Genomic DNA, 23,988 nt, shown 5'->3' with positions numbered 1-23,988 from the left:
TTTAATTAAATTCCTGCACTAGAATTTAAGAGTTTGGTGCCTTTCTCACATCTTTCAGAAATCAACGTAATTCCATAGGCAATAAAAATAGAATGAAAACTAAGAGCATTTTAAATTACTTTTCATGTTTCTGTGACTAACCCTGGCTCTGGGGGACTGAATCTTAAAATCAAGAAGTGAGTAGGAAAAAGATCAGGTTACTAATTGAATCACCAAACCAGCTGGCGGTTTTAAGGCTTATAAATCAGCATATTAGAACAGTTTGTGTTCCTATCGTTTTACCCTTTTTTGTGGGAAAACAAGAGGCTATGCAACTAATGACATTGTATATTTTGGAGGGGACGGTACTTACGTAATCCTTGGAAAATCCTATTCCAAGCTCTTAGAATGACTGCAGTGGTAGAAGTTGTATACTTATTAGAGATAATAAAGTGTCAGATTGATAAACATAAGATACATACATCTTGTTTTTCACAGAGAGAGCTGTCAGTATTGTTTTAGAACGAGAATGAATTGACTAATTGAAATACTTCAGTACATGTGGCCATGAGGCTGCAAATGCGTTTGCCTTATGAAGAGATACAAAGATAAACGTCATCTTAAACTGGAACTGAGAATACTATTCTTAAAGTGATTAAGTTCAGAATTTTTAACTTCTGTATTTTAATCTAATTGAGATGTATACTTACTTGGTCCTTTCACGTAAAGGACACTAAACTTCCTTCTTTTTCAAGAAAATACGACTTTCTATTAATGCCATTGAGTTTTAGCATAGAGTGAGCTCATGCACACACGGCTGAGGGATGAAGTCACCTTCAGTGGTTTTACTGGTAAAGAATCTCAGTGAGCAGATTATTTTTCTACTCCCCTTTCTAAAATCACCTTCAGGCAAAGAAAGCCAGAGAGGAAGCCCTCAACTGAGATAACACTTCTGTTGACTAGCAGACTTCACTTACATCTGCGCGTCGGGCTCACGAGTTGGCACGGCCGTTGAGCTACAACAGATGAAACGGAAGCATGCTCTTGATGTTGATAACATATAGACTTGGCAGGTAGAGTTCCTTTGTGCGGTCTGCAGTCAGAAGTTACACAGATACACTGTCTTTCACGGACTCCATCACGCTCTAAGATGGAACACTGTACCTGAAGACTTTTCCATTTAAGAAAAGGTTCTGCTTCGCTAATTCATCGCATTTTCCAATATCAGTTCCTAAATGTCATGAAGTGGTACTTAAAAGCAAGGGACTGGAAAGGGATCACATCGTGCCACATTTGGTCTTAATATAAGACATCAGAACACGTCTCTGACAACAGTGAGTCCTTCAGAATCAAGGCCTGACTCAGAGTTTAAAAATCAGATGGCACGTGAACAGAAAGGTTAACTGGTTCTCAAGACTCTGCTGATTGATTCCTGGCCTCTGCCTTTCTGAGTGTGTGATTGTCAGAGGTAATTGCAATACTGCTAAAATGTGTGTCACAGTGCCATGACCTCTTGTGCTTTTTTTGCTGGAGTTTGCAAAGTTTAAATGTTAGTGACAGAACACAGACTACCTTCTGATCGTGCTTTTTGTTTTGAAAGAACAAAAAACCGCTGTCAGTGAATGCTTTAAGAAAGATTAAGAAGTAACTCCAAGATCCTGGAAATAGTTTCCCGTATTGCCAGAAGAATTTCAGTGCTTTTTAGTAAAACACTTGATATAATACCTTAACTCCCATTATGTGTGTACCAGGAAAAAATTCCAAACTTTGTGGAGATCCCCATTGGAAACATTGGGGAAACAATACAAATAGAATTAAAAAAAAACCATTAAGTTTGCATATCTGATGTCAAGATGCTGAGGTAATATTGACTGCTTAAAAAAAAAATCCCACCAATCTTTGCCTCTGTTATTGCTGAAAAAAGACATTAATACTGGCTGAGTTACCTTACTATATCAAAAGTAGGAGGGAGGGTTTCAGTAACATACACTACTGGTGAGGAGGCATCATGTTCAAAAGCAAGTAAACAAAAAGTAGGTCAATGGGAAGATAAAAAACTACAGTTACATATTTCCCTTTCTATCTGTAGTGAGGGAGACAGTCCAACCCCGGTGGGGTTTCTTACTTCAGCCTTTTCATGGTGGCCCCTTGGTGAATTTCAACATTAATTGTTACCACCCACTCAGATTCCATGTCCAAGTGAATCCTTAAAAATAAAATCCACAGGTTCTCAATAAATAGTTGCAGTTCCTCCTGAAGATGCTGGGGTAAAGTGCAGAGAGAAGCACCATGGAAGCCCTCTTGCTGGCTGATATGGCTTGCCTAAATTCGGATTTGGTAGCCCACCTCATTCAGCGTGCTGAGGTCAGCTACCTTCTTCTCAGGCAGTGCAGGCCTAAGGGTCAAAGGAAGACGGTGGGGGGGAGGGGATGGGATAGAGAAAGATCACTTAGTATTTGATTCAGAGAACTCGACTTTGTTCTCCTGACCCTTCAGATGCTTGCCCCCAGCCCACCCTCCGCCCCCCACCCCCACATCCTGGGTTCCCAGCTTGACCTCGTGTTCTCAAGTCCACTTTGATGGGATGTAGGGAACATTTTCACAGGCTTTTCAATGTAGAGCTGAAAAAACTGACAGGTTGCTGAATGAGTTTGTCCAACTTGAAGCCTCCATTAGGTCACACTCTAACTTCTGAAACCCAGTTATCTGTAAACCTTGCAAAGGTCTAAAAAAGTCACATGTAGTCCAACAGAACTAAAAACCTCAGCCAGACTCTCCTTGAAACCTTGGCTTCCTGGTGCTTCTGCCCTGGGGGAAACCCAGCAACTACAAGACTTCTCAGGTGCCAGACTGGCACGGAGAGATGCTTGGCTATCTTTGATAGAGGATTACTCTTCCAGGCCCCAGTGCATAAAATTGGGGCGGATCCTTTACAACCCATCGGAAAAAGCACGTCAATGTGGAAAATCATTCCGTGGCAAATCCTCTCTTCTCCCTAAATACATTTTCCAAAATACTAGTAAGCATTTATATGAGGTCATGTCAGAAAGTACTTCAAGCTGGAAAAAGAAAGTCAGCGCATCACCTGTCTTCAATAAAGACATTTCCTCAATGATTTCCCGATAAAAGTACGCCCAAGCATTCTCCCGACTTCTCTCACAGTTTTTCCATTTCTTAGCCTCCTACCTTCTCTGGTAAAAGAGAACGGGGCTTATAAACCAAGTTGAGCAGGTTCGGTATGCCTAGAGAGCTCTAATTACAAAGTTTCACATTCAGCCATTTTTACCAACAGACTGAAGATACTTTTAGGCTACACATGACCCTTGTTGAAGTGTTTGAAGAAAAGAGACCAAAATGAAAATACAACGGTTTCTTGGTTTATCATTCGAAGGGTTTCCTAACGGCAAATAATTTTCCCCCGGCAAGAAGGTGCTCCAACTCACAGAGCCAGAAATCAACAGCTAGCTACTGTCGAGGGACCGCTTTAAAGACACGAGGCTCAAATTTTGGCAACAAGTTCTACCACCTACATATTACCATTCTCTCTCTGTCTCTCTGTCTCTGCCCACCTCCATCTCCTCTTCCCTCCCTTCTTCATCACCCCTCCCTCCCTTTCCCTCAACAGCCTCTGAACATCCCCCTTGAACCTGATTATTCAAAGTGGTCAAGAAACCTTCCCTGACTTGCTACTTGGCATTACTAAGGAACTTGCAAACTTAACTCATCTCTGTGTTGCACGAGGCTGATTTCCCAGCGTGACCATGTGCCCTGCTTTACTGGTCAGGAATCGTGCCTCTCGTTCGTGTCTCTGCTCATGGTGCCCGGGGTGCACAGATGATGCTGACAAATATGGCCGACAGAGGATAGACGTCCTGGGACTTGTTTACACGTAGACCCCTGCTCACTGTACCAAAGAGCTCAAGGCTTCTGACCTTCGGAGCGATGGTGTCCTCCAGCCATACGTGCCCTAGAGATCGGCCATTCCCTATCAACAGAGCCACTGGTAGAGTGGACCCCGGGGACCACTGTGAGGACCATTCTTGAGTGGGCAGCTAATGGGAGCACACTTCCGCCTGAGGGTTCAAACTTAAATTTATATCTCTGCCCTAGCCCTCAGCCCGCTAACGTGGAGAGAACTAGGGCTCTTGCAGACAAGTCCGGTTCAGAGTCCATTTTTGTATCTAATCCATTTTTTTCTTTTTTTTTAAGATTTCATTTATTTGACAGAGAGAGAGGGAGAGAGACAGCACAGAGGGAGAACCAGGCTCCCCGCCGAGCAGGGAGCCCGATGTGGGACTCGATCCCAGGACCCCTGGGATCATGACCTGAGCCAAAGGCAGACGTTTAACGACTGAGCCACCCAGGTGGCCCTCTAGTTCATTTTTTCAAAAAGCCTGACAAAGAGTCTGTTTTGTTTCCTTGCCTGAGGTATGTCATCTTTTCAAACAGCAAATATGGGACTTCCTCCTTCACGTAGACTCCCCATAAGTTAGCATCACTCTAAGGCAAATGTGGGTAGGAAGGCAAATCTACTTCTCCCCTCCTCCATGTGCCCCACTTTTAGAAAATTCAGCAATCAAAAAAAATTCACTTGCCGAAGGACAAGCTTCAAGCATCCCTCTGCATTCCTCCCTTTTTTTTTTTAAAGATTTTATTCATTTATTTGAGAGAGAGAATGAGAGATAGAGAGCACGAGAGGGAAGAGGGTCAGAGGGAGAAGCAGACTCCCCGCCGAGCAGGGAGCCCGATGCGGGACTCGATCCCGGGACTCCAGGATCATGACCTGAGCCGAAGGCAGTCGCTTAACCAACTGAGCCACCCAGGCGCCCTAGAGCAAGGGTAAGAGGGGCAGAGAGAGAGAGAATATCCTTTTTTTTTAGATTTTATTTATTTATTTGACAGAGAGTGAGACAGGGAGAGAGGGAACACAAGCAGGGGGAATGGGAGAGGGAGAAGCAGGCTTCCCGCCGAGCAGGGAGCCCAATGCGGGGCTCGATCCCAGGACCCTGGGACCATGACCTGAGCCAAAGGCAGATGCTTAACGACTGAGCCACCGAGGCGCCCTATTCCTCCCTTTACAAAAGGATTAAATGGGGGGTCACTTCCTGGAACAATTAAAATATAATTTCCCCACTACCTTTCCTGGCAGTTGAACTACGTGCACATTTGTTCCTTATCCAAATATAAATCCTTATCCAAAGGACGTGTTCCTCATCCAAATATAAACCACATTTGTAGTGAATGGATTTTTTCTTTATCTGATGCTTTTAATGATCTCTGCGGGGCAGAGTCTGTTAGTTGCCCCGCCACATCCACTCTCCCCTTTCTGCCTTAGTACAAACCCGCTTTTCAGCCGGGCACAGAGTTGCCAGAATGCAAACCACGTTTCCCAGCCTCTCTGAAACCAGTCAGGCGTCGGACTAAGTTGTAGCCACTGAGATTGACGTGGAGGTTACCAGATACCTCTTCCAAAGGCAAGAAGCATGTGCCCTTCGTGGGTTTCCCTGCTCTCTCTCCTGTCTTGTGGAAGTGATGGCTGGAGTGTGGCCCCCAACGTGGGACACCGAAGAGGCCCAGCAGTAAGACACCCCCTACCGCCTCTGTTGAGCCACTTTCTCATCCTGGTGAGTCCCGGCTAAGTCCTAGCTTCACCCCGACCTTACCTGCCACCAAACCTGATCCTGACTGGGATCGTGTCCGTCCGTTTACTCACTAATACGACGCCAAGTCCGATGCCAGTCATGGTGGGTGTCGAGTGGGCCTGAGGAAGGTTCGCCTGGGGAGTGAGCACACGTTCCTAGCAAGTTCTCTAGAATTCCACTCGGGAGAAGGAGCCACACCCTACACAAAGTCCGGGGACTCATGTATAAGAGTCTGTCTTCTTCCCCGGGGCCCTGCACCCCAGGCAGGACCTACGCCATGGCGGCTCTTCACGTCTCCCATTGTCCGTCAAGAGGAAGCAACAACTCGTGCTCAACAAGAGGATCCCCGTTCCAGGGCCCTTTGCAGCACACACCTGTGAGCTCACCCCGTTCACCCAGTTCGGGCACCTTTCTTCCCGACCTGGCCTCTTTCTCAACACCGAGTTACACGTCTCCTCTGAAACTCTAAGAAATATGCTGCCCTTCCCGTGTGAGAATAGCGCTAGTAAGACACCAGCCTACCATGGTTTCCCGGGTGGGGGGGTAGGTCTGCGCTGACCTATTCTCTCTCCCTCAGTCCCCGGACCGACAGCGCCTGCTGGGAAGTCAGCGGCAGGGCAGGCTGCAGGGTCCAGGGGGTCGAGAGGAGGACAAACCCCGGCGGCCCGGCCCTGGGACGTGGGCTCACCTGGGATCGCCGCCGCAGCTAGCCGCCGGCAGGCCGCCTCCTCAGAAGCCGGTGTTCGCCCACTCACCTAACTCTCTCTCACTTTGGAGCCCATCAGCCCTGAGGAAACGGAATGTTCACCACACTCTTCAAAGTGTGTGTGTTCCCAAAACTTTACCATTTACCTTTACCCTTGGTCTGCTACTGGTTCCCTTGAAAACAGATGTACTTTAATTCAGGGGGTTTTTGGCCTCCTTTTTTCTAAACCTTTCCATAGCACCCCCACCAGTCACTCCCCCTGCCCACCCCGGCGGGGTCTTCCAGGTGCCGAGAAATCACCATTATAAATAGTTTCCATTTAGTTGGCACTTACAAGGCACCAGGCATTGCTCTGAGAGGTTTACAGGGATTAACTAAGTGTCACCATAACCTGATGGGGTTGATAGTGTTCCTACCCATTTTACAGAGGAAGAAATCGAGGCACTGAAAGTTAGGGAACCGGCTTAAAGCAAAGTCACATGTTTAGCAAGTGGTGGAGCCAGAACTCCTCCCCAGAATCTAGAGCTCGTGCCCTTAACCATGAAGCAAACGGACCCCATGCTCCCGCTCCCCACACAAAGCATCCTCCCAAGCATCGAAGGATGACACCACGACCACTCCTGCCTCTACATCCTGACACGGGATGCCCAACCCCATGTCTTGCCGTCCCTCCACGGTCCAACCCAAACACCACTTCTCCCGCAAAGTATCTGACTTCCTTCCCTCACAACACATTACTCCTCGCCGCTGTGTGCTAGGGCCTTTTCTCTAGTACATCTGCCGAAGAACCCTGCAGGTTCCTACTCCTTAGGCCTGCCTCAGAGACGGAACAAATTGAGAACATGGATCCAGTCCATTCAGCTAGGAATCCCTTCTGTTGAATAGCCTGTTCTCAATTAAACCTGGGTCAAGTTCTCACTGACATGTAAATGGCGGATAGGGTTTCATTATGTTATCTTTATCATGGGATATTTTTAACAACGTCCTAAGCCAGGAGTTCAAGTCACCATGATGACATTCTAAGGACTGACAAGTTTTCCTGCACAGGACAGAATTTATCCTACCTGGGAGAGCCGCTTGGGGAACCTGCCTGCTTTGAAAAGCTGAATGTGGATCTGCAAGCACAGGGAGCTGGAGGGCTTCCAAAGGAAAGGGACTAGGTGGTCCCCTTCCTCTGGAGCCCACCCGTCCCCCCCCCACCCCTACGTATCCAGAACCCAGGGAAGAACAAAAGGCTAATACTGCCAGAAAAGGATTCAGCCGAGATCCCCGATCCCCAGGGAGCTGCCTGAAAGAGGAAACCCTTTTCTCTCCCAGTGCTGCTGGCTGCAATCCCCTGGCCTGGCAGAGGGCAGAAGTGGGTTATCACAGCCTGCCACCTGCCTGTGGGCCTCAGCCAGAAATCCTGCTCCGTCCTGGCCAGCAGCTCATCTCAGGGCCAGAGCCTGGGTGAGCCTGTGCGTGAAGAGACTTCTTCCAAGTGCTCCCCTGGCTATAATTAGAATTCTGCAAAGGGATTTATTTTTAAGAAACACAAGCACCAGGATGATGATTCAGCCAGATCTGCACTTGCCCAGAACCTTTCATCAGATCCACGCTTATTCTTTTAGACCGAACCATCAATGTCTCCAGACCCCTCCCTAGTCCACACGAGGGAAACATCTCCAAGGATTTCCTAGTGAAGGGCTTTCAGAAGGGCCGCCTTCTGTTTTAGGGAAAGCAGAGAAGGGAACCTTAGGTTTCCGGTTAACAGACTTTGTGGAAGGAAGGTGGGGGGCGCTTCTCTCTGCACACAAATGGATAATCCTGGCCGGCCTCGTCTGTTGTCACGTAAACATATCCAGGGCGACTTAAGGCGACGGCGTGATGGCCTGGTCTCAGATGTCCCCTTCACCCCAACCTCAGGCATGCATTCCTGGAGCCAGCTACAGCGGAGGCATGCATTCCTGGAGCCAGCTACAGCGGAGGCATGCATTCCTGGAGCCAGCTACAGAGGAGGCTGTTCAGGGGGCAGGTAAGTTGAGGGGGACAAGACGGTGGTTCCATGGAGAAGGTATTCTGTAGCAGGGAAACCTTAGTTTTCCATCCTTGTGACACATGGTGGAAATTCACACTCGGGCTTTTTTTTTTAAAGTAAGCTCTACATACAGTGTGGGGCTGGAACTCACGACGCTGACATCAAGAGTCGCATGCTGTACTGACTGAGCCGGCCAGGGGCCCCCACACTCTAGATTTTCAATGTGATCTTTTGTTCCCAGTAGCTGGGAGTAGATATGGGACTTTTAGTTTTTCCAGTTTGTCTCAATCTTATATGGCTTGTGATTAGTTGACTTGATCCGAGTCCTTCCAAAACCTTGACAGTCCGGGGCGAGTGAACCATCTCGTAGGTGGGCAGTGGCACCTCGAGTCTCGCACACAACCTGAGGCAACCTCAGTGTCCAGGGAGAGCTTGACTAGATTCTGTGTTGGTGTCAGTGAAGCCGCAAGGAACCTCAGAACCAGAAAGTTCATGGCAGCATGTTGGGGACCCGGTGGGGACATCATGTCCTAGGGCTGAACATACCAGCTGGTGTGTGTCTGTGTGAGACTGGCTCTAAGAAAAGAAGCAGTAATACGGAAGGAGAGCCTACAGGCCTCCCCCCAAGCTCCAGCCCCCATCCCTTTTCTGCCCCTCTGACTAAGGCCCGAGTCTGGGGCACCCCTCCCCTCCCTTCTCAACCCCCGCCCCCCTCCCCTCAGCAGCTGCTGGGGAGCAGGGTCAGTAGGCCTGAGTGGCAGCTGGGAGGGGAGAGCAAGGCTCCTTCAACTTGCTGGCTGCTTACTCACCCACAAGACTTCATTAAACAACACTTTGTGCCAAGTACCTTGTAGGTCTCGGGGTTACACCAGGACAAACAGCGGCTCCCGCTCTCCCTGGACCCGAGGTCCATTCCCTTTCTTCTGATGGAAATTTGCCTCTTGTTTCTCCCGTATGAGTAGGATACACTTTGGGGACACGGCCCATCTACGTCCAGTTCAGGGCTGCCTGATTGGGAGGCATGGGCCACCCATTTATTCATGCTTCTTACTCCTGTGTCCCCTGAGGTCACAGCCCCGGAGGGTGGGCAGTGTGCACGCCCATGTGTTCACCCACTCACCCTCATGCACAAACACGCCCAGGAAGACCAGGTTAGCTCTATTCCTTGTGGGCTCGGGATTCTAGAAAGGGATATACAGTAAGGATGCAACTCTAACACGGACCTCTCGGTCCTCAGTGTTAAGTGTGTGGGACAGATTAAATCAGGGATGGTGCTGGCCCAGCATTTACAAGTTCAAGCAGAGACCCCATGCTTTCCTCTCTTGTCTAGTCTGGCAGGAATCAGGTCAGGCTGGGCCCCGATTTAGGACTTCTGACCTGTCTGGGTAGGCCTCAGTTGGAGGGCCACAGGAGGGGGGACTGGTTCCTTCCAACCTGTCACTGTCATTCCAAGCCCGTCCCGCTCCTCGCTCACACTCCCTACTTCCCAGGACAGTAGGTACCCTGCTGGCAGGTGCAGGGCCGACAGCTTGAAGCTGCTATGCAAGCATAAGAGATTCGGCTCAGCAGAGACTCTCCAAGCCCTGCCCCTTCTTTCAAGGCCTCCAGAGGTAGGAGGCTCTGGCCAGAGACCCAAGAGCCTCAGGCCACTGTTTGAGATTCCAGGGCACAGCCTCTTCCCCTTGCTGTGACAGAAAACCCCTCTAGAACCCCCCAGTGGTGTCTGACCTCCAGGAGGCTCTTTGCTCACTCAGGTCAGGAGGTCTTTGCTGATAGGCTCATCATCCATCCTGGTTTCTCCAAGCGTCCCCAGGGACCCCAGACTCTCTGAAATCCCAGGAGAGCTAAGCTGAGAAGTCCTTTGTCTGGGCTTCTAGAAGGAAACTCCGCATCATCCAGGAGGCTGACTTCTCCCTCTCCTTCCATAACCATTCTACTTCTCTCTCTCTCTCTCTCACTCTCTTTTGCTTCCCGTCTACTTTCCTTGCTAAGGAAATTATCTCCTTTTCACCTTTGGGGACATTTTCTCATCTGGAATGGAAGAATGGAATGACTTCTTGGGCCTCGTTCAAGGTATCTTCAACGTGATTAGACCATGGAATCAAACTGATTCTCTATGACTTCATTATGACTTCGTGGCCTCACTCGGGCAACTGCCTGGAGGCATCGTTGTGATCCTTCAAGACAGAAGGGAGCAGGAACTCCATTGTCTAGCTTGGGGCCAGCAGTGAAAGGAGACCTTATCTAAGATGGGGCTTAGTAACCTCTGTGACCCTGAGGGTCTCCAGCAGGGTGAGCTAAGCCCCCTAGAGCCACAAACCGCCACAGAGACAGATGACCAAGAAGGGAAATCAAAGAGGGAAAAAAGGGAGGAAGAGAATCATAAATAGCAAAGAAGAGCAGTGGAGGGACAGAGGAACAGAGCCAGAGAGCGGAGAGAGAACAAAGACGTTCTCAGGGGTCCTTAGGGACTCCTGCCCCACTTGAGAAGAATGCTCCACGTGGTCACTCCAATTGGCATGAGCTGCTTTCATGCTGACACGGGCAGCCCCGCCAGAAAGCCGCCGTCCACGCACCCCTACGCTCCCGGGTTGTGGCCATAAGCAGTAAGCCAAGACGTGTGGACTGTCAGGGACAGAAAGGACCCCAGGAGCCTTCGTGGTTCTGCGTAGGGGAACTGTTGGCATTTTAAGTGGAAAGGTTCTTAATGGGGGAGGATGAGCTTCGCAGGAAGTTTACCATCCTTGCCCCCTCCCTGGGATCTCTCATTATAATAAGCAAAAACCTCCCCTCGTCCCACCCCATTTCTAACCCTCGTCCCCTAGGGTGTCCTGGCTGCCGCTGAGAAGCGAGCGGCCAGGGGACCGAGGCTCAGCATTGGGAAGCAGTTGGTAGAAGTTCACGCAGGCCTTTAAAACGTGGGTCTCAACCTCGATCTCCTTGTCTCTTTTAGAACCACAGGAAACAATTTGACTGCTCTGTGTAGAAGGTGCTTTAAACACTCCTAGGGGAGCAGAGGATGACAAAGGACTGGTGGGTGGAGGGTGGGGGAGTCCATTTCCCTCTCGAAACCTTGCCCTGAGCAGACACCTCGTACAGCCTTTGCTGTTTGCCCTCCCACCCCGCTGACTCTTCTGTCAACCCAGTGACACCGATCCTCCCTTCCAGAAGGATTATTCAGACAAGTGCGAAAATGGAAGGAATGCAGAGCTAGAAGTAGCTGCAGCTGTAGGGGTGAGGTCGGCAGGGATAGAAAGCCACTAAAATTATCCCAGATAGAAAGGGGCTGGGGCCCCACAGCTGATGGGCCTCTTGCCTATTATGGTAATAGTCCACCCTTTGGGCCACTCCCAAACTTCATTATATGGCACCCAACACATTTAGAAATGATTTGATGGCCTTATGTAATGCTGAAAAAAATAACACAGTGACAGAGCCAGCCAGCCCTTCCTAATCCCAGCCATTCTACCGTAGGATGCCCAGAATTTTGGTGGAGTTATTGGGTCACAACCAGATGCGTCCCGTTCTCATTTCCTCACCAAATCAAGATTACCTGGAGAAAAGCCTGCTTGGTGAAGGCCAGGGGTAGAAGCTGAGAAGAGGCTCCCCTCCAGAAACACCTCTAGGAACCAGGGTGTCCTGAGCTCTAGTCTGTGGCAATGGCAGAAGCGGGGCTCTGGAGGGGGAGGGAGGGGCTTGGTGCTTCCGTCTTTCTTGTCCTCCCTGTCTCACGCAGCCCTTCATTTTACTATCAACTCTTCCCTTTCTGTCCCCTCGAGCCCCTGTGATCCCCTACCCAGCCCTGCAACTCAGAAAGCAGGATTTAGGAGGAATTAGTAACATCTTGTAACACCTCAGTCCACTTCAAACTTCAGCCACGAAGTTTGCCCTCTAGAAACCCGTCCTGACCTCCAAACTCGGAAAAGAAGGGGCTTCAACTACCGAGGATGGCCACGGTCTTCCCGGATTTGCTCATACGACATGGTCCACAGGAACCCACAAGCCACCTGGGCTCCCTTGATGGTCAAACTCTTCCAAAGCCACCCCGCCCCAGCTGTGAAAAAGAAAATCCCTAAGACCTGATCCGCTAGGGAGAGTTGATGGAGGGAGACTCCTGGGAACCAGTGCCGTGCCCGGGAGAAAGGGCTGCGGGGTTCTGGGGCTGGTCGCAGCCACCCTTCGCCGTTTTGGAAAAATTTATGTTTTCACTGAACCACGAACCATCACCTCTGTGCTCCTGGGGCCTGCCTGCTGGGGCTGGGATCAACTTCGGGGCGTGGAGGGACGAGGGTGGTGGAACGGAACCCCCATCTTCCTGCAGGTCTTCCTTCCTGACCCCTCCGGTGACTATTGCCCACTCCTTACTGCCTTTCTCCCCATCCCTGGGCCCACTTCCTGCTTCCGGCCAACAGGAGAGGTGAGGGTGAGTGGGGTCCCGACACTAGAAAGTGGCTTTGCGGTCACAACTGCGGCAGTCTAAGAGCTGTCCTCTGTAGGTGCAGGTGTGGTCCCTTGCCTTGGCTGCGTGACAAAGTAGCCAGAGATTAGGGTATGGGCATGGCCTGGGGGTGACCTTACACCAGTTTCCCTACCTGGCCCCTAGGAGAATGACCAGCCAGGCTCCGACCAGCGTGTCTTCAGTGGAGCCCAACCACGGGGGTCAGGCCGGGGTCACAACCCTCTAACTTCACCCCAGCACCTCAGGTTCCAGAGGCCCAGGCAGGACTGGGCGAAGCTGGGCCCCGGAATCACACTCGGCCTCCTCCGCCCCCTTCAGCAGACCCAGTGCCTGCACCTTGACATTCTGTTGTGTTTTTAAAGCCAACCCCAAATCAGTTCTTCCATTCTGACCAATCCAACCGTGGCTCTCCAAGAGTGGTCCCTGGACCAGCAGCATCAGCCTCACCTAGGAACTTGCCAGAACAGCTGGTCCTCGGGCCCCAACCAGATCTGCTGAGTCACAAACACTGGGAAAGGGGCCCCGAAGTCTGTTTGAACAAACCCTCTGGGGATTCTGGGCTTGCTGAAGTTTGAGAACAGGGTGTAGGATGCTTCCATCTATCCTCAGCTGGGCCCCTGTGCTGCGTGCAGCCCCTTCTCCACCCTGCGCAGATAACCCACCTGCTCCTGCTCACTCCCGCCCAACGACGCACTTCCTTCACCAGCAGGATAAAAGCCACTGAATGCACGGTCTGTCAACTTCTACGTCCTCATCTACCTGACCTTAAACTCTCCCTCATTTCCGCGCCCCCTTCCTTTGCTCCTACGATCTTCACAGCTGGCTTCTGCAGGTACGGACAGGCCCCTCACACTCCTGAGCCTTCCTCTCTGCCTGTTCCTCCCCCATCTCCTGTTCTGGTTCTTCTTCCTCCGGGCTACTTAGGGCCTGACAGCGCTTCCTTCCTTCCTCACCGACTTATCCAGCTATCGCTTGAGCTGTCACTTCTAAGTAGATGGTTCTGATGTCATGATCTCTATTCCTCAAGCTCCAGATCTGCATTCTCAGCGGCTTCTAGGATGCTCCCCCGGGATGCCTGAGAAGTGGCTCAAATCCCCCAGTCCAGGCTCCAGTGCACCTTCTTCCCCTACTGTTCTCAGACCACCAGCACCTCGCGTGCCCTCTGACTTCTGTCTCCACAGCCAGTGTCTGAGATCTTGTTGGCTCTCCCATCCCTGGGCACTCATGGGAACTTTTTCTGGTTAGAAACTTCACAGTCCTTGGACTGCAAACTTCCAGTGGATGCAAATAGAACGGATGCGACATCACTGGTCCGAAACCCCACATGAGCGTCCCGCGCATCAGTCCGTCAGGTGGCACGCTCAGGACTCTCTGGTTTAGAGGGCAGAGCGGGGCTTTATCGACTGCTCAATGTCTGCTGCAGACTGCGAGTTCCTAAGGGAAGACTTCGCCCTCCTGGGGCAGCAAAGCTAACCAATCAGAGGAAAGGGCCCCTCCCCTGCTTCTTGAGTGACCAGATTGCCACTTCTGGGTTGCTGGCTGCATGCTTCGTGACCCTCTGAGAAAGGTTTACATATGCACAGTCCTCTGAGACAACTGTTACTTTGTTCAGGGACGCCAATGAAGGGATGACTGCATCAGAGAGGGGGAGAGCTAGGGTTACGGTGAAGGTCAGGGTCAAGAGGCAAGGGTGGTGGTCAGCATCGGAGGCAGGATTCGGGTCAGAAGCTTCTGCAAAAATCTGAAGTCATCTGCTCTCTAAAGGGACAAAGCCATGCTGAAGCCCCCGTTCTCCAGCTTCTCTTGCTGCAGGAGCTCCCCAACCCGCCCCCTTCCTCCTTCCCCTTTCCAAGCCTGGACCCCAGGCATCTTAGCCAACACCTTTGGCTGTAGATTCTGCACCCCGGGTTCGGCAGTGGGAAGTAGAATGGGAACAAACAGGGAACCTTCCTCAGAACTGACACCACTTCATCCTGCACTGTTCTTCCAAAGACAGAACCAACACTTCCAACCCCCTCCCTCTTCCCAGAGCCAGGGGACCTGGGTTCCAGCCCCAGTCCCATCACGGACCAGCTACAACAACAGCACAAGATAACAGACCTGGTTTGTGTTCTTGTTTCTTCCTTTGACAGTGAAAACAAAAACTCTCCCTTCTTACTCTACAGGATTGATGTGACAATAACGACATGCTTGTGTTAAAGGCAGTTCACCATGAACAAATCGCTCTCACTATGTCTTCTAAGTTGATCCTACAACTCCTTGAGAGAGAGGCAGGGAAAACGTTTTTATCCTCTTGGATGAATGAGCAAACTATGGCTCCTGAAAGGCTTGCCCAGGCCGCAAGGCTACGGGGTGGCTGAGCTGGGGCTCACCCCAGACCTCCGGGCGCTGTACCACACCGTCCCTGGCTTGGGGAGAGCCTCCTGTGACCCGGCATGCTGCTGGTATTAATAAAAGTGGTATTCTTTCCTGCTGTGTAATTATGGCCCAAATACCTGCCAGTGGATTATCACTGGTTACTTTGGGCCTCCTCAGCTTCTCCAATCTGTCATTTCTCAAGTGAGTCATTTTGACCTAAGAAGCAGGCGTGGGGGGCGCCTGGGTGGCTCAGTCGTTAAGCGTCTGCCTTTGGCTCAGGTCATGATCCCAGAGTCCTGGGATCGAGTCCCACATCGGGCTCCCTGCTCGGCAGGAAGCCTGCTTCTCCCTCTCCCACTCTCCCCTGCTTGTGTTCCCTCTCTCGCTGTATCTCTCTCTGTCAAATAAATAAATAAAATCTTAAAAAAAAATAAAAAAAGAAGAAGAAGTAGGTGTGGAATCACTGACCTTGGGGCTAAGACGGGGGAGGGTTGAGTCCGCAAGGGAGAGGAGGAGCCTGCGGGTATTTCTGATACCATGATCCAAAGAATGATTGTGATTTCTGCCGGGCACAGAGGGCTAGAGGGTTTTAGGAGAGTTTCCTCAGTTCTAACAATCCCATTTTCTGGCTGAGGGAACTTGAGCCCGGGATGTTTACATGACAGGCCTCACGTCATGGGGCTCACAAGGAGCTGAGCGGGCCCCAGACCCAGGCTTCCTAAGTCTACATCCCCTGCTCCTCCCACGAGGCCAGGATTTCGGGGTATCCTTCATCTCTTGTAGTCTGGAGCCTGTCCCTTCATCTGAGTCTACAACTGGCAGGCAGCGGCCGCAGAGCAACCGGGGTCATGTGCACAGTGGATCCTTCTCCCCAAGGGATGCCCCCTGAACAAGGGGTGATGCTCTCAGAGATCTCCGCCTGCTTCAGATGCCATGCCCAGGACACACCTTCATCCCCACGGGCCAGGACAACCCCACAGATGCTTGTGTTGGGCCCCGAGCCGGGGAAGAGAAAATACTCACGACTTGTCTCTCCTGCCGAGCCGTCTCGGGGGGCTCGCCTGTCTCCTTCGGGGGGACAGGGACTTCCCCCGGCTTCTCACTTGGGTTGGAGAATGGGCACTTGCAGGTTTCAGGATCTGAAGGAGACGAGGAGTTACCACACTGGGCCCGAAAGGAAACCACCCTCGTGCCTTCCTGCAGCATCCCTGCCCCCAGCCTGCCGTGATCGCAGGGCTTAGGGGGTACCGAGCTGGAAGACCTCCAATGGGGAGTCCTAACAGATGATCCTTGCTCAGTCTGCACTGGTGAGGAGCAAAGGACCCCCTCCCAGAGGCTGAAATGATTACACCGTGCCCCCTTTTCCACAGCAGAGAGGCAGAGCCCCATGCCTCAGCCTCTTGGGGCTGCCTCCGGGTGCTGGGGGCTGTCTTGTGAGGGCAGAGTCCCACCTATGTTGCCCCAGAAACCAGCTTGCTCTTCCTCTGACTCTCCCACCCCACACACAGGCACAGAGCAGTTTCAATTTCTCAAGAATCTCCGTTCCAGCTTCCTCGGGGTGAAGAGGACAAGTCCCCAGGCACTAAACAGAACCAAGCCTGAGGTCAGCAAAATCTCTTTCCCCTGTGGTCCTCCATGTACACACAGGCTTCCTCTCAGTGACCCCACAAGCCCTGGAGGGACAAGGACAAGCAGGCATGATGTCACCATGTAAGTGACATGGGAGAAGCAAGAGGGGCTTATGAGTATAGATTCTATGAAGCCAGCACAGTGAATGATTCTTTGCTATTGTGACACCAGGTCAGAATTTTATGCCAAAATGCATGGCAATGCATAAAACAAAGCAGAGACATGATGCGACTCTGCAAAAGATTATAAGAAAGGGTGATCCGCTCATCCTCCTGAGCCCAGGACCTTCCTGGTTTTAAGTACTAAAGATGTCATGTCCTGGGCAGGTTTCAGGCAAACTGGAATGACCGGTCACCCTATTATAAAGACCAAAACAACAAAACAAAATGAGAGCTTTAATCTAAAATGACTAACATTTTAGATTTGATTTCATAGAAGAACGTACATGCCAAGACATCGCTTAACTGTAACATCTAAGTTGACTTTAGCTCCAGTTTTTGAAGTAGTCTATACAAAGAGAAACTTTAATTGTTCATGTCAGATAGCAAATGATTTCTATTTTTTGTTTTAATAGGATGGCTACGAAGCAAGATAAACTCAAGAGGCTTTTGACCATCCCAGAAACATGGGGCATGAGGCAAGAGGGAGACAGACAGAGGTTGGGGATAGAACTCTCTTGCATCACTCATTTGCCTTCCCAGCACCTACCTTCATTCTCATGTCCCTGGCATATTTCTCCAGTTCCTTCCTTATGTCAGCCCTCAACATCTTTGAGACATTGAGGACCAGCTGCTTCCACTCAATGGGCTGAAAGCTATGAGGCTCGTGGGGGACATACAGCCCAATCTTGACCTTCTTCACTGTGTGCAGGTACTTCTTGTACGAGTCTTCAAAGTCAAAGATGAGGTCACTCAGAGTCCGAAAGGTCAATGGCTTGTCCATCAGCTCAGCCCTTCGGCTCATGCCCAGTGAGCCATAGTGGCCATTGCAATAAATCCCCAGCACAACGTGGTGAAAGTAGTTTCCTGAGAAGTAGGTTTTAAAGCTGATGGGGAATCGCTCGATGGAAGGCTGTCCATTGGTTAAGTATCTTAGACCATCTGAGTCAAGGAAGAGAAGGGAGGCCTTGAAAATTCAGAGCTTGGACTCTTCCCAGGGAGGGAAGTGGCCCAGACAGGCAAAGTAAGTGTCCATCCCTCTGCCTCTGAGGCCCATATCTAACCTATCCAGACTAATCCTTTTAGAAAGGATTCACTTGATATCTTTGAATACTTATTATATGGTGCATACTGAAGCCAAATTAAAATAGGACAATAAGAAAAACTTGCCTTCTACTTTAGTAATTAAATAAATGCAAAACAAAATCATGGCTTTCCCCCCTCCCTTGGTTTTCTACAGGGATGATGAGTATTAAAGGCTTTTTTTATGTAATCGGAATGACGTTCTCAGACATTAATTCTGGCTGGAGTGTGTGGGACAGAGCCAGAATTGAAGGCCTCTGCAATGTTCCAGGAGAAAAATGAAAACCAGAATCAAGCCAAAGCAATGAGATGTAAAAGAAACAGACTGGGGCGCCTGGGTGGCTCAGTTGGTTAAGCCTTCAGGCTCAGTTGGTTAAGCCTTCAGGTCTGCTTCTCCCTCTTCCCCTCCCCCCTGCTTGTGATCTCTCTCTCTCTCCCTCTCAAATAAATAAATAAAATCTTAAAAAAAAAAAAACAAAACCAGACTGGTTGATTATCTGGCAGGGAAGGCGTCAGAACAGGTCACACCTGCCCCTCATCTGCTCCTCTCATGGCCCCTAGCACACCCATGCCAACAGCCTTGGGCACCACACAGAAAGCTGTCTCCAGCACCTGAACCAACGCACTTGGCATCACAGATTGGCTTTCTCCACTTATCAGCCCATTTGGATCGAGCAACCCAGCCTCCTACCTTTGTATCAGTTTGGGACCAGCTACCCCACAGAGGCAGTGTCATGTAACTACCCCACTGACTCCACACGCCGGAGTGCTGGACAAGAAGTACCACATCCTTTAGCCCATCTCAAAATCCCAGGATAGTCCTGGCAAGGACCCAGTATTTCTGGAGAGGGAGGTTGAAAACTCACGGTGTCACTTTTCTGCTGAAAACCTGTGGTGACTCCAAGGAGTTTCTAAGGTAAATAATAAGCCAGGTGCTCCCCATGGCAGCCTGTGCCTGGTAAGTGCTCAGTCAGCGGATATGGTTCTCCACTCTCTGAGAATCTGTCTTTGCCATTTCTTGCCCCCACTCCAATGGACTTTCTACACAGAGGCCAGAATGTTCTATTCAAGCCAAAATGTGGTACGTGTCAACTCTTCTGCTTCAGTTTTCCCTGTCTCTCATCTTCTTCAGACTTGGTCCAAATCCCTTCCCAAAGTCCTGCCACAATTCAGTCCCTGCTCATTATTCCTTTGTCCAGTTTCATTCCCCCCACACCCTGGACCAGCCCATGGACCCGCAGTCAACCCAAGACATTTTTGGAGGATATGCCGAGACCATAAAGAATCCACTCCCGTGCCCTTGGCACATATATTCTCTCATAATGGGAAGTCATATATAACTGGAAGTCTTAAATGACTTTTAAATGACCCTCACATTACAAAGCTATGAGACCAATTCAACAAAATGCCACTGCACATACTCCGCACCACATGATGCCCCCTATTGCAGTAGAACTTCTCTTATGGCTTCACTCACACATCAGCCTTCTCGTGCAGGGGATTCAAACCTGGCAGAGATCTTCGGGGTCTCGTAAGAATCATGAGTGAGGACGGTGTGGGCTCACTCTCTTTATACAGGCGGCACCCCGACTAGAACAGCCTCACTGCTCTCCCCTCCCTCCCACCCCCTTCCCCGACCTTCCTCAGTATGAGTTAAGTACCCCTCTCCAACTCAAGAACCCCTGTAGCACTTGCTGCTTAATCATCCAGTGTTGTCATTGTGTATTTGTTTGCATCTTGTAGGCGTGGGAGTAGTGTTTTGTAGGCTGGTGTCTGTCCCCGGGCTTAGCATGGGCCTGGCGCACAGAAGTTCTTCGTTAATGCTTGCTGCAAGGATGACCCTCCATTGTGAGGACACCTTCCTTAGGCTTAAAAAGACTGCCTCAGGGGCGCCTGGGTGGCTCAGTTGGTTAAGCGACTGCCTTCGGCTCAGATCATGATCCTGGAGTCCCGGGATCGAGTCCCGCATCGGGCTCCCTGCTCAGCGGGGAGTCTGCTTCTCCCTCTGACCTTCCCCCCTCTCACGTACTCTCTCTCTCTCATTCTTTCTCTCAAATAAATAAATAAAAAATCTTAAAAAAAAAAAAAAGACTGCCTCAGTGAGGGCCAACCCAGGTACCCTTAAAAGAAAGAAGCTAACAGAAGCCAGCCCGAAGCCCTGAGGTCAGCCCTGTCCTCTTCCCTCAACTTAAGCACAGATGGCTCCTCGTTCTAAAAAGTTACCTGTTTTCTCTTCACTTCCTCCTGTGAGATTAACTGGCTGTAAGGGAGTGAAATCACAACCTTCGGAGCCCCCTGACGTCCATTCCTGCTTGTTTTCTGGGGTAAGTTCTCTGGGGTGGGAATAAGGGCATTCCTCAGTTGTTTCAGACAGGAGAGCAAGCCCTTACTGGGTGCGTACGTCGTGCGCCAGGCAGCCTGCAACGCTGTGGAGCCAAAGATGAAGAATGCCTCCCTTCTCTGGAAGCCTGTCGGGGAGACAGACTCAAAATGGACAGAACACGAACAGTATGGCAGCTCCTCAAGAAAAAAAAAGAAAAGAAACATAAAGAGTTGCCATATGATCCAGCAACTCCACTTCTGGGTGTGTGCCCACAAGAATTACAAGCAAGGACTCGAACAGGTACTTACTTGCACATACCATGTTCACAACAGCCAGAAGGGGGACGTGCCCCAGGTGCCTCCGGATGAGTGACCGGATAAACCGAATGTGGCGTACGACATACAATGGAGTGTTATTCTGTCTCAAAAAGTTAGGAAATTGGGTGCCTGGGTGGCTCAGATGGTTAAGCATCTGCCTTCGGCTCAGGTCATGATCCCAGGGTCCTGGGATCGAGTCCCACATCGGGCTCCCTGCTCCTTGGGAGCCTGCTTCTCCCTCTGCCTCTCTCTCTCTCTCTGTCTCTCATGAATAAATAAATAAAATCTTTAAAAAAAACAAAAACAAAAAAACAAAACTCTTTAAAAAAAAAAGTTAGGAAATTATGACTCGTGCTACAACACAGAGGAACCTTGAGGTGAAATAAGCCAGTCACAAAAGGGCAAATACTGTATGATTTCACTTTCTGAGGTATCTGGAGTAGTCAAATTCAGAGAGATGAAAGTAGAATGATGGTTGCCGGGGGTCAGGGGGAAGGGAGGAAAATGGGGAATTAGCACTCGATGGGCATGGCATTTCAGGTGGGGAAGAGGAAGTTCTAGAGACCGCTGGTGCCCGTGCTTGCGCGACCACGTGAATGTTCTCAATGTCCCTCAACTGCGCCTTAGACATGGTTAAAATGGTAAATTTATGGTCTATTTTACTGCAATTAAAAAAAAAACACATTCACAATACATGTACGTCAAGCCACTATGCTGTTCACCTTAAACTTACACAGCGCTCTACGTCCATGGTGTCTCGGTCAAACCGAAAAGAACCACCCCAGCGTGATGTGTGCTGTGAGAGAGGCAAGCCCCGCACCCCCAGGGAGAGCAAAGAGGCCACGCGGTGACCACACCGAAATTAGTCTTGTGGGACAAGTAGAGTCAGCCACGTGGAGAAGAGGGAGGGAGGAGGGGATGTCACAAGTCGCCATCGCTAGGATTTGTTCCGTCTTTATGGCCATCAGGAAAGCCGTGGGACCTGGAGCAAGTGGGCACAGAGCAGGCAGGGACAAGGAAGTGTGGCTGAGGGCGGGGAAGTGGCCTGAGCTTTTCTAGGGATGAGGGAGAAGCCTTGCTCAAGCTCCTGGAAGATCCGCCCAGCATTTAACCCACCTCTAATTACAAATCTGTCACCTGAATCAGCCATAGCACTTTAGTACAGTGATTAAGCCCCTTCATGGTCAGCGAGGCCCCCTAAATTGCTGCCAGGATTTGGAAGATGAACAAAAGGTCTCTGTCTCCGGCAGGGCTGTGCAAGTGTGCGCATGCACACATGAGCTGAAGCAAGAGTAAACGAAGGGGCTCTTCCTGAATGAATCCTGAACTCTGGACTAACGTCAAATGAGAGAAGACAAGGAAGGACAAGATAGGGGACTTGGGCTTCCAAAGTTGCTTCCAGCAGCTGAGTTGACCTGTTTCAAAGTTGTTGAGGTGCCATTTGTTTCCCAGGACCCGCAGAGGGGCCTGTGGGCGACACAGACAGATGACCCAAGTCATGTCCTTCACTGTGCTCGAGAGAAAAGCAGGCCATAGGGATGCTGACAAAGACCAAAGAGAAAAGACAAAAGATACTGTAACTTTTGTAATTCAGGTCTGTGTTTCTTGTCTGTATCCAAGAGTCAAATCTCCCTGAGTTCAGCAGTGTGAGCCCCATTCCTCCACCCTTCCCCACCTTCTCGGCACTTCTCTGAAACGTCACACTGGTAAGAACAAAGGAAAACCAAGAGCACACTGTCCTCTGATTTGGACAGGCCCAGAGGCCAGTCACAAGTATATTCCTCACAATCCCAAAAGAACTGATTAATCCCAGTAAACCTAAAGTAGTGCTTGGGTTTATACAATAGCACAGGGCCGTGGCTACTGTGTAAAGCGAGATGGCCTCCGCCCAGGTGCACTCAGACCTCCGTCTGCAGAGTCTGAAGGTAGCTGGTCCACCCAGGGAAGGGCCTGTGCCCGTGCTTTCCCTCACTGATCCCCCCCAGCAAATCCCCAACAGCTGCGCACCCCCATTAACCTCGCAGGAGGCTCTGCCCCAACAGCTGTGGCGGACCCCTGCCACAGAAGGGCCCCCGGAGCCATCTGTGGCCTCCACCCCGTTCTGCCCTCCGGCGGGGCTCCCCGGGCACACATCTCATCTCCTTTGTGAGGAGCAGGGAGGAGGTAGGACGGAACTGAGGGGGAAGGGCCACAATAGGGCTCAAGCTCCCATTTTCCAAATGTCAGCCTGGGCACCTGTGGACAGTCTCTTTCAGACGAGGCCGGCGGGGGCCCTGCAGACTGCAGAGGGCCACGAACTCCCCTTCCCGTGAACGTGTCCAGGAGACCAAGCCCACAGGCTGCATCTGTCCTGCTGCCCCCAAGCTGATTCTGAGCCACCGGCCCTTCCGCTGACGTCACGCTAGCCTTTCTCTCCTGGGTTTCCTTCTAGCTCTCTAACTTCCCTTCTTCTCTGTCACGGGCTCACCATGTCCAACTAAACCCAAAAAGGGTGTGCTGTCTTCCCTGAACTTCTCTTCTCACTCCTTCCACAGCAGCCTCCACTCCCTAAACACTCGCAGCTCCCCAATTTCTATTTCCCGTGCAGAGCCCCCTCCTGAGCATCACGCTCTAAATACCCCACCCTGACATCCTACCCCACCCCACGTCTCAAATTGAACATATTCAACTCTGAACTCCCCTCCCCATAAATCTGACTCTCCCCACAAGCCCTTCCCTTGGGCTGCAGCGTACTTATCCAATCTCAGTTTTCCAAGCCGGAAATGGGGGCTCATTGCCTTGGTCTCCTCTAACTCTTAGAGCTAATCAGCCCAAGGGTGGTGTTGATGAGCCCCCACTCCTTCCTCCACCTTCCTGGCTACTGGGCCCAAGTATCTCACCTCTCAGTTGCCTTCATCACTGTATTGGTTGACTTCTTCCTCATCAACTCCTGCACTCAGTTGGCTTCGAAGTCCTGGAAATTCTATCTCCTTGATGTCCCCTCACCTCCCTTCCCCTGGCCAGGACCATGGTTCAAGCACCACCATTTCCCTCAGGGAGCAGCTCCTAACGGGCTTTGCAGATCCAGCTCCTTCTCCCGTCTGCCCTTCCATCTGCCCGAAGAACCACCTCTCTAACACACATGCCCGATCGTGTTGTGCCTCTGCTGCTGATCTTTCACGGAGGCTGCCCTTGCCTTCTGGAGGAAGGTCACAATTCTCAGCACAGCACTCAACAACCCACCTGGTCTTTCCTGGGACCACCTACCAAGTTCATGTCTTGCTGCGTCTCCTTGGTCACTGTCCCTTCCAGCCATCCACCCCAAAGGACCGCAAGTT

The 23,988-nt window shown here is 50.7% G+C and overlaps 1 protein-coding gene across 7 annotated transcripts in view; it reads right to left on the bottom strand.

Annotated features, from left to right (window-relative positions):
* Window positions 1-8: 8 nt before the first annotated feature.
* The window catches only part of VASH2 (vasohibin 2), a 40,672-nt gene continuing 16,692 nt past the window's right edge, over window positions 9-23,988 (bottom strand). For all 7 annotated transcript variants that reach the window (XM_027611515.1, XM_027611517.1, XM_027611518.1 and 4 more), the window contains 3 exons: window positions 17,499-17,880; window positions 16,185-16,300; window positions 9-2,374 (listed from right to left, as the gene is read on the bottom strand). In XM_027611515.1, coding sequence (XP_027467316.1) covers window positions 2,302-2,374; window positions 16,185-16,300; window positions 17,499-17,880 — 571 coding nt within the window. In that variant the 3' untranslated portion in view covers window positions 9-2,301. The remainder of the gene's footprint in view (window positions 2,375-16,184; window positions 16,301-17,498; window positions 17,881-23,988) is intronic.

Source organism: Zalophus californianus, chromosome 10, assembly GCF_009762305.2.
Source record: "Zalophus californianus isolate mZalCal1 chromosome 10, mZalCal1.pri.v2, whole genome shotgun sequence".
In the NCBI taxonomy this organism is placed as follows: Eukaryota; Metazoa; Chordata; class Mammalia; order Carnivora; family Otariidae; genus Zalophus; species Zalophus californianus.
The sequence above is the reverse complement of the archived record's forward strand: the minus strand, read 5'-3'. Positions and strand labels throughout refer to the sequence as shown.